The following is an 11,072-nucleotide window of genomic DNA, read 5'->3' as shown; positions in this document are numbered from 1 at the left end:
AAATGCCCACTACCTCATTAATCAATGTATTTCTACCTTCCTACCTCCCAGCAGAGACTCTTCCAAAAATTCAGGCCCGAACCGGTGTAGTGCGCGTGTTAGTTTTGTGTCGCTGGTCCTTGTCGTTTTCGCGTTATTCCCGTTTAATTATGATCAACAAAATCTTGCCAACTACAGCTTTAAGCTTTAGAAACGATCAAGTGTTTTGGATTGGTATGAGTTAATAGTAAGACCAGGAGTATTGAAACATTTAACAAACTGTGTTTATTATTATTTCTTTACGGTTGTGCCTTAAAGCAACATATTGCACTTTAGTATGGATGTTCATGAGTATACATCATTAGGTGCTTCAAAGCCAACCATGTTTCAGATGCAGTTGGAATGATCTGACTTGCTGGCAACACAAAACCATAGCGACCAGTGTCACGAAGCTCAAAAGCAAATGAGTACTTGATCCCAAAATCGTAAGACCAATCAATGCTTCCACCACTTGCTTGATCTATTAAGGGAAAATAAGATATGAAGGATTACATTTAATGAAACAGCTAACAGACTATGATCTTGTACCTGAGAACTAAAATTAAATCTAGCTATTTTCTGCCTAGAATCAGTACCCAGCTTCTTCTGGGCCCTTTCAAAGTATTACAACATGATCTCGTGCATTGGTGCTTCTTTCAAATATCTGTTTTTCTGTATTGTAAAAATAATTTGGAACTTACAGATAATATTGCAAATGCTTCCCACTTTATAACTTGTCCCATACAAGGAGCTGAGGGCATTCACGGCAGCTCTACCCACGGAGTCCTACAGTAAAATAAAAAGTGATGTGATGATGTTGATAGAGATCAGTTACAATCTTCCAGTGCTGTATCATAGCTCCAGTAATTTAAAAGAGCAATTTAAAACTAACTGTGGATGTGGGAATTACTGAATTACATACCAACTCTGCCTGGTGAGGTGCATTTTTGCATGAATATCCATAAGGATACATGAGGAGCTGCGAGTAGGCATGGATGGAGATGAAGGATTTGAAGTTGCCATGAGTCTTGATTAAGTTTACTACATTTTGTACCTCCACCTCTGAATGAGCATGGGGCCCATGATAAGAGTCTGAGCAGGGGTTCTTACTGGTTCCAGGGCCTAATTTATATCCAGACAAGAGGAACAGGATCATCACACAGTTACAACAGTATATTAAATATTACTCAAAAGGACAGAGTAGATTACAAACCTCCAAAACCCGAGTCCCAGTTTCTGTTAGGATCAGTTCCACGGCACAAAGATCCAGGATTACTTGAGCGAGTCTTGCGCCACATGCGATCCTATTGAACATTCCATATAATTATTTACAACAAAAGTTCAATACAATTTTAGTGCTCAAACTGGATGACTTGGAGATCTTAAAAGGCTTATAAAACCAAAGAGAGTTTGTTTGAACCCCAAAAACTAGTCCTGTGGGGACTTGGACCCAAATGTGGTAGGAAGCATTATAATATTTACCAATATAAATATTTTTAAAAATAAATTCAAATTGCCCTTAATTTTTATTGTTAAAAAGACACTATTAAACAGCATTGGTGTTGATTCTACATTAATAGTGTTTGTGTTGATTCTACATTAAATCTATGACTTTACACTGAAATATCCATTATAAAAAGCTTGCACAATAATGTGTTCAGTAACACTGAGGTAATGCAGTGCATTTAGTAAGGGTTAGTTAGCTAGTCGGTCATTGGTAAAATAAACAATAGGTTTGCTTCTGAATGGTCGGGAGTAGCTTGACAAGGCTGGCTGTTATATCATCAAGGGGTGTACTAGCTTGTAGCTCCGGGTTACTTCCTGTTGAGGTGATATTTCTGACTTGATGAACTCCCATGTTAAGGAAATTCCTTAATGCAGAAATTGCAGAGAACAATGTTCCTGTCAACAGTTCCTTCTGGGTTTTTTGAACGTAAATATATTCCATTCACTGGCCCAATGGTGCGTTCTTGAACTACTGTGACGTCACTCGATATAATGTTCCATCCACAAATAAGTCACTTCATTGTTTGTTAATGTTATACTCATAAGCACAGGTGATTGTGATATTGAACAGTACTTCCCAGAGTACCTTTGAGTAAACTACATGACGTTATTCCACACTGCTTGGTTGAATTTCCTGTTGTCCTACGTAATTTAGAACGACCATTAACATTATGTTATTTGAACACCTAGACTATGAAGTAGGCCTAGATCCATTTTTTTGGCCGTATCACACTTGTATATTAATTCGCCGAACTCGTTGTGAAGTTTAAATGAACTGTCACATTGCATCCGAGCTGTATAATACAGACGTTCAGAACATAGCAACATTGTAGCATATGACGGAGGTGGCTTTTAGCTAGATGGATGGCAGTAGGCAAAGTAATAGCGATGTTTCAAAGCTAAAGTTCATCAGAATCCTGGGATATGTCCGCTTGACAACGGGAGAGATGGAACTAACGACTGGTCTTTGGCCGTAGCAACCATCCATTTAGAACTAGTAACGGCAGTTTGTCCTGGAAGTTGAGAAATTAGTTGAAATGTGTCGGGAAAAAGTAGTTCTACAAACAAGACAGTTCTAGCGATTAAAATGTTTAAATTATAACAGGAAGTGAACATAAAGCAAGTACCAACAGTGGAATATGTGGGATAATGGACTCCACGGTGGTCTGTTAACAGAAATGAACGCACTTACGCTGCACGTCGGGCCTTATTAGGCTACGACCGTGCATTCATTTCTGTTATCACCCGGAGAGAAGAAATACTCTTTTCTGATTGGCTGGTGGGGTGGCTATTAATTCTGATTAACAGGACACCGTTCCATATCAATGCCAAAATATGAATGGTAACTATAACAACCATAGTAGGACTATGCTAGTTGCTAGGTTACGGGGACGCTGGCGAGACACGCCGCTCCGTCTAGCATCATGTTTTTGTTTGTTTTTATGTAATGTTCGTAATTTTATGTAATGTTCTGTTTATTTTTTTGTATTTTTTGTCTAGTTAAATGTATTCTCTCTTTATTTGTGTTATTTTTGGGTAGTTTTTGTGTTATTCTTAGTCCTTTATTTGCTGACAAGTCTGTTGATGCTGTGACGTTAAGTTAACTTAACGTTAAAGTCCATTGGGCTGAGGACCTAGTCATGGCTAACGTTGGTGTTGGCTTTTGTCCTGGGCCTCTGGTGTACTCCAGCCGTGAACGGCGCTGCGCTCGGAAAGCGATTTCTCCGCTGCCGCGAACACTGGATTGACCTGCGAGCTGCCAGCTCTGCTGCCTGGAGTCTGGATTGACTGGATTGATTGATTGTTTGGGTCTTGTGTGTGAAGCACTTTTGTTGCACTTTGTGCATAGAAAAAATGCTCTTCATTCATGTTTGTCTGTAAGCACTTTGTGCTCAATGCTTGAAAAGTGCTATATAAATAAATATTATTATTATATATTATTATTACGGTTGCAGGCTTCGCAACAATGGAATCAAGTGTAAACAAGCTAACTGTCCATGCTATCGCTGGCCAATGGAAGGTGTACAACAAGCTGAACTTGAGCTTCTTTTTAAACGAAACCGTGTGTTTCCTTTGCTTTACAGTGGCAACCGCTGCGCGTCGGGGAGTTTTTTGCCACTCGCCCTCGTCCATTAATTCCGTATAACAGGACACCTCGGCGGCCGTTATCCCTTACTTAACAGACCACCGTGTCGTGCCACCGTGTCGTACTTAGCCTTCTGGCTAGCTACCCTATGAACATTAGCAAGGTCGCCCATTTGTTATTTTCAAATGAACACTCTCAATATGGAAGTGTAAAGTTCCAAAGTGGGAACCTGAACTGAAGCGTTTTCTCATCTACCTCCTTCAGTCACTACAGTAAATGTGACTAGAACTGTAGCCTACTGGGTCAAGGGTCACTACGGAATGTGATTAATGTGTTCATTACGGAATGTGTTCATTTTCTTTAATGCATTATTTATCCTATGATTAATTCATCAAAATGAATGTGTTATTTTGACAGTTAATGTACATAATATAAAGGCATGCAAAATACACTTATGAATATGTACAACTAGTCAGATACAAGACTTACATTCGTGTGAGAGTACACATAACCATCAGGATTGGTGATGATCATCAGGTAGATGTCCATTGCATTCAGGAGATTTGTCACTGTGGGATCATTATTGTAGTCTGAGGCAATCTAAAGACAAAACAAATGTATCCATACACACACACACACTAAGAATTAAGGTTGTTCCATGCATGAAGATTGCACGAAACTGGAGAAAAAGGTAGGTTCTCGACTGTTGTAGAAAGAAATGGCTGATCTTTAATGCAATACCTACATTGCCCATTATCAGCAACTATTCATCCAATGTTCCAAAGGCACATTCTGTTTACTAATCTGATAATTTCAAAAGGCTAACTGAGAAAACATTGGAGAACCCTAAGCACATAATGCAATCTGAAAACTGCTGCCCTGATTAAAATGGAGTGGAATGGAAATTTCTAAGTGAACCCAAACTTTTGAACGATAGTGTATAATGCATTATACAAAATGACCTGAGATTTTTGGTCCATAATGATATAATCTGGTATAACCATTAGTTCTAATGCATTAAAGCAACAGTTCATAATGAATTATGACGAATGCTATAGAGTCTTATGCTTGTTTGTGAACTATACATCACATTATAAGGTGAATGTATGCATAACTCATTATAAGTGACCTTCATGGAAATTGTTACGGAAAAATGCTTCAGTTACATTTTGTTGTTAAGCTTTGTGATAGTAATTGTGGCACAATTGTAGCCTGACATAGTCACACTCAATTCTAGCCAGAATATGAGTCTGATACTGCTCCATTGGGACTTAATTATGGGGCGTGTTTCAACCGATACGGGGGGGGATGCCTCTGCACTCAATTGGATAGACCTAATCAATCAGAGCAACAAAATAGCTTACCGTGAGGTGTAGGAAGAAAACACACAAACCATCCTTCTCCACAAATGCCTTCACATTGTTTTCTGGTCTTTTGTAAAAGTTAGTGCCGTCAATAACTACTAGCCTACAACACTCATTAGCGAAATCTAAGAGATACGTAGGCCTAGTAGGGTAGGCTATTAGGAAAAAACTGATAGCCTATATCCCCTCCGTTTTTAAAAATAATTCTGTTGAACACTGATATGCTACAAACATGTTAAACAGCCGGGAAAGGCTGTCGCAAATCCCTCGAACAGATGGTCAATCAGAGATTTCAAACGAACGAGGGAACATGTCGCAATGCAACAGCGCTGTTTTCCCTTGATGAAAGTGAAACCACGAGTTTTCCCACATCTCAACTTTGGCCAAAGTTTTCAGAAATAATCGTTTCCTGTGATAAAACCTCATTAAATATTATGCATTTTCCATATAGGGTCTTAAAAGCCATCCTTCTAGCCACAGCGTTTTTGTTTCAAATATAAACCTAATCTAAGCGTGCTCAGATGACGTGATAGACCAGGCGCTGTTGCTCACCTGTCCATCGTCGTAAAGCCCGATTTGATTGGTCCGCCCGATCTAGGGCGAGCATACTTCCTCCACAATGGAGCAATGCCTGACCGAACTTCCCGACCTCAAATGTTGTGGGCGGGACTAAGTTTGGAATGGCACCCAGGCTAGCACAATTGTTTAATTGGTAACACTCCAAAATAAGGTGCCATAATAAATAGCAAACTAGTAATTACCTAACCCTTTGTTAATATTTGTTAATTGTTACTAACATATCTATTTGCCACAAGTTAATAGTTTTTTCATCATCAATTAAATATTTGTTGTTTGCATAAAATCTGTATGTTAATGTTTTAGCAAATCTATTAACTAATATTGTATTAATATGTGTTAATAGTTAACTAAATGTATTTTTGGCACTAATTAACAGTTATTTCTTACATCATTTAAATGTTAAATGTTTATTTACAAACTATATGTTAATAGAAAAGTTAATGACTTATTATTATTTAACTAATTGATATTAAACTGTGCTTCTGCCTATCCCAATATGAACCACTCCCCATAGGACCCTTACAATAGATAGGTAGATACTTTATTGATCCCGAAGGGGAAATTCAAGAAAAAAACACGGAGCTACCATGACATGCCGCCACTCTTGTCGGCGCCAGAAACGCTTGCAATAAAGTTGGTTAAGCTTAATTAATATATTCGTAGTATATAGCTATAAGCGTGGGGCCCCTTATAATAAAGTTGGTTGAGCTTAATTAATATATTAGTAATATATAACTATCAGTATGGGGGACCCTTATAATAAAGTTGGTTAAGCTTAATTAATATATTAGTAATATATAACTATTAGTCAGACAGTGAAGGGACTGAGACCAAAACTGGCTTATCGCATTTATTCCTTTAGGAAAAGTTAAAACAAAACATGCCTTCAGGCACTGGCATACATAAAACAGCATCTGCACAAGCAAAATAAAAAGAAGTAGTTGAATGGGCTATATTACATGCATGATTCCCATACCTATTCTTGAATTTCCCCTAGGGATCAATAAAGTATCTATCTACAGTATCTATCTATCTATCTATCATCACTGTCAGCCCTACTAGCAAGGGAGACGTGCGACATGGAATGTTCAGGTGCACAAAACGAGTTTATTAATATTCTGAGACTCACTAAACACTCACAGACGTAGACCATACGGAGGTAATGCATAAACATAATGCTAAACTAAATGTACATTCATTTGCTGCTAGACTGAATTGCACTTTCCATGAGCACTAAGCTAAACTACACTGAATGCATGGAAAGTTGCTAGTGGAGTTTACAGCTAGTCACGTTAGACTCGTGTGTATGAACTCGTGGTCATAATGAAAACATTAATAAACGTTCTCTAAGTTGCTAGAATTGCTACCAAATCCTAACAATACATGTAAAGTCATATAATACAGGTGGTATATCGAAGTTTCCAACGTAAACAACATTTTACAGTTACAAAATTAAAACAAAGTGGAGAGTGCTTTATACAGTCAACCTGCCCAATGCAAAGCATACCGCTTCTGATCAGCTATGGCAACAATGCAAAGACAAAACGCAGCAGAGCTGCAGTACACCGTTTCTCCAAAGGGGGCTCCAAAACACCAATCTCAAAAAAGCTGCTTAATTACGGCGAAAATCACATACAAACACTAAACTATATTTCTAACTCTGTTACACCCCTCCCCTGAATTTCACCAAATTCAAGCAGCAACCAAATAGTACTTCCAAAGGCAAAGAGTACACTACTTTCAAACACTAGACAGAGTCACCAATTACAGGACAGCCAACCACAAAGGTATCCAAGAAGGATGAAGTGGAAGAAGTGTGCAAACTCTCACACAACCAACCACTGGCAGTAGGGTGCCTTATACACCCCACAAGACCATAAACCATAAATTCCATAAATTCTCCACAAAGCTAATCAGAAAAGCTAGATAAATAATAATATGTCATTAACTTTTATATTAGTATATAGTTTGTAAATAAACAGTTAACATTTAAATGATGTAAGAAATAATACTGTTAATTAGTGCCAAAAAGACATTTAGTTAACTATTAACAAATATTAATACAATATTAGTTAATAGATTTGTTAAAATATTAACATACAGATTTTATGCAAACAACTAATATTGAATTAATGATGAAAAAAACTATTAACTTGTGCCAAATAGATATTTTAGTAACAATTAACAAATAATTACTAGTTTGCTATTTATTATGGCACCTTATTATGGAGTGTTACCGTTTAATTTTCTTGAAAATAAATATTTCTTGATGAAAGATTTCTTCTCACCGATATTTGATCTAACTAAAGGCTGAATTTCTCATACATTTCTAGTGAGAGATTAAATTAATTACCAAAAAAGGTGAATTTTGTACAGCACTTTTTGCTCATCTTTGCCAAGGGTGCAAATATAGCCACAATATAGTATGACGGGTGCTATATAGTCATACATTTTCATTATTTGAAAAAAGAAGGGAAAAAAACAGAATCAGTTGCCCTGTATTCACCTTGTTGGCAATCCATACAGCACTGGCCTGAGACACCCACTCCCTGGAGTGGATACCAGCATCAATCCAAATGGCAGGCCTTTTAGTTCCTCCTGTGCTGAACTACATGTGGAACAGTAAAATATTATTTTCTTTTTTTAAAATTGTAGACATGTACACATGCACACAAAACATTTTAAACTTTCACATACCTTCAGGACATACATTGGACGATTCTCATAGGACAATCCAATTTGTTCTTTAGATACAACATTGGGATAATCAGCTACAAGAGTGTCCATCCAGCTGTAGATCTGCATGGAGAAATTTAATAGATCACAACAGAAAACACTCACACTTCAACTGGGTACAGCAGTAATGACAGCATAGTTAGTATTTCTTAGTTGTTTAGATTTACGTTATTACATTAGCCTCGTGGACGTTGACACCAGACCCTTCTCAAGGTTCATTTGGGACTCAAGGACTTATGACTTCCAGCAGGGGCATAACTAGCAGTGAAATTAAACTTAATTGGGGCATTAAACTCTAACCAAATCATTTCAGAAGTGTCGCAACCTTGTAAACAAAGGTTTTAAATGCAGTTGTTTACTCAATTCCAAAGAAATACAAGTTCATGCCAGATTGTATTTGCATGCCTGTGTTTTAGAAACATTGGAAATGGGCTTCAATGGCCACTTGGTCAGACAGACCTGCAGAGCATATCTGAAATTTGCGGAGAGGTCGTTTGGGTATTCCCAGGCTATTAATACATAGTTACATTATTTAAAATCCAGTTACTGCGAAACTCCAAAAAAAAAAGATCTCTTCTTTGCCTAACCTATTTCTCCTCGACATAGTTGAGCTCTATTTGGGCAGGTTGTGTTCCTACTGGCTACCTCACATACCATTTTAGTCCTGTTTATTTGTTGTGCAGATCTAAAATATTGGTACAACAAAACATTCTTTGGCATAATTGACATTGAACAAAACATACTTTACAGGTATTAGGTTTGGGACCTAAAGATAGACAAACTTTGAGCAAAATTTGAGACAGTAGCCACATTTACATGGGCACTTTTAATCCAATTAGAAACGGTATAACAGTTCAATCGGAATAAAAATTCTCATATGAACACCTCAATCGGAATAAAAATGCCTGATCCGAATCAGAATGCCTGATCCGAATCAGAATTTTAATCAGAATGAAAGAGGTGGTGTAGTCTGTTCCTATTCTGGTTGAACAACCAAATATACGGTCAACTGGATTGCCAGCTGTATCTTCTCAAGGTAAAGTAGGCAACAACAGCTATTCCGATCAAAAATTCTAAAGCACTTGAGAGCACCTGAACGGAATAGAACACCCATGTAAACAGACTGCACAAAATTTTCAAATCGGAATAGTTTAATCGGAATGACTAAACAACTGTCCATGTAAACGTGGCTAGTGAATACTGCAACCATTTTCTGTCTGATTTTACACAAAATGATCTGATTGTGGCAAATGTAAAATTTGAATGAACATAGAGGCTGATGAAAGCTGTGAAGTTTGATGAAATCTTATTTGAACACCAGAGTATGTAGGTATGTATTTTGAGAGTGTACACATGCTGATTTTCACTCACTGTTTCAAGTTTGTGATAAGCACCAAAGTTGAAACTCCTCAAGTTGCGTTCCCTCCCATTGTTCTTTTCCATCTCTGCCTGCTCTTCATCTAGCATTTCCTGATAGGATAAGAAGGTCACAGCATAATGTCTATCATGTTGTATACATTTCCCTCAATGCTAAATCTATATACATGAATGTCAGACTTACTTGTAGATTGTTGATCATTACAGAAAATGGGATGTTGTTGTCCTTGAGGTAATCTTTTACAGCATTTAGACTAGCATAAGGTACATGAATGTCGACTGGCAGCTCAGAAGAGACAGGATGCAGCCAAAAGTCAAGCTGGGAGATAAAGGAATTTTGAGTCAAACCTGCTGTGGCACGTAAAGTTTAGTTCTTTAACATCTAAATGTGTTTTAGAGTGATCAATTATTTTTTTACAAAAATGTTTATCCTTAGCCAGAATGGATACTGATTCACAGGGATTTAATATCAGAATTCTTTTGGTTAACAAACCTCCCAGTCCTGTTCCTTCTCCAGTGCCTGAAGGAGTTCAATGTGCTGATCAGATTCCACATGGATTCTGAGCACTTGGTCTCTAAAGTTTGCAAATAGAAAATTCATGCATTTACAGAGCACAACTGGACTACACTCAATCTACTATAAATTTTACATTAGTTTAGTTTTTCTACTCTAAGACAGTAAGCAGTTGTTTATCATTTTCAGATGTAAACTAAACCCACCCAATGAAGACCTTGTTGCATTGACCTGTTACAACAAGCACAATGAAAATCAGACAGGTTCTCATCTTCATCTTAACTACACACAAGACACAACTCTGTGGTGAGTAGATGTGATGGATTTTATACCCATGCAGACATATGGCGAGTTCTCACAGTGTTTATTCAGCTGGATTTACATATCAGTTTCTCTTACCTGTGTTTTGCAATATTGATATTTTAAGGACTGAACTTTTTGCTCACTTTCAGGCATATCTATCACAACTTATCAGTTCTAACATTTACTCCTAGTGTCCATTTAGGCTGTCAATTTGACATATACAGTGCTGTGCATAAGTTAAGAATCTATGCTAAAGTTGACTAAAAAAAGGAGGAATAAAAAAATAATCTTTTGGAAATTGATCTTAATTCCTTAATTTTAAAAAATGAAAATAAATCCAACCATTAAGGAAACCAATTTTCTTTGTGAATGAATCATGTATCCTGAATAAATAAATGTTATTCCTTAATATATACAGGGGGCCCATGAGAGAAGACCATGTATGTGTACTGTCTATATTTCAATCATGTGCTCTTTTGGTCTTGTTGTGAGCAAGTTATATGACAGTTTTTTTCAGTCGCTAACAAGCGTTTGTCTAACCAGTTGTCACATTTTCAAAACTCTAAACACAACTAGATGTACCGCATAG

The 11,072-nt window shown here is 37.2% G+C and overlaps 1 protein-coding gene across 1 annotated transcript; it reads right to left on the bottom strand.

Moving 5' to 3' along the window:
* Positions 1-268: 268 nt before the first annotated feature.
* On the bottom strand, positions 269-10,457 carry LOC125303595 (carboxypeptidase A2-like). Its single transcript, XM_048257419.1, has 11 exons — positions 10,387-10,457; positions 10,160-10,241; positions 9,851-9,985; positions 9,661-9,759; positions 8,251-8,352; positions 8,060-8,161; positions 4,100-4,210; positions 1,232-1,322; positions 941-1,140; positions 720-804; positions 269-499 (listed from the first exon to the last, which is right to left on the bottom strand). The coding sequence occupies exons 1-11, from the start codon at positions 10,455-10,457 to the stop codon at positions 312-314; spliced, it is 1,266 nt and encodes a 421-aa protein (XP_048113376.1). The 3' UTR covers positions 269-311.
* Positions 10,458-11,072: the final 615 nt, after the last annotated feature.

This window comes from Alosa alosa, chromosome 11 (genome assembly GCF_017589495.1).
Source record: "Alosa alosa isolate M-15738 ecotype Scorff River chromosome 11, AALO_Geno_1.1, whole genome shotgun sequence".
NCBI lineage: Eukaryota > Metazoa > Chordata > Actinopteri > Clupeiformes > Clupeidae > Alosa > Alosa alosa.
The sequence above is the reverse complement of the archived record's forward strand: the minus strand, read 5'-3'. Positions and strand labels throughout refer to the sequence as shown.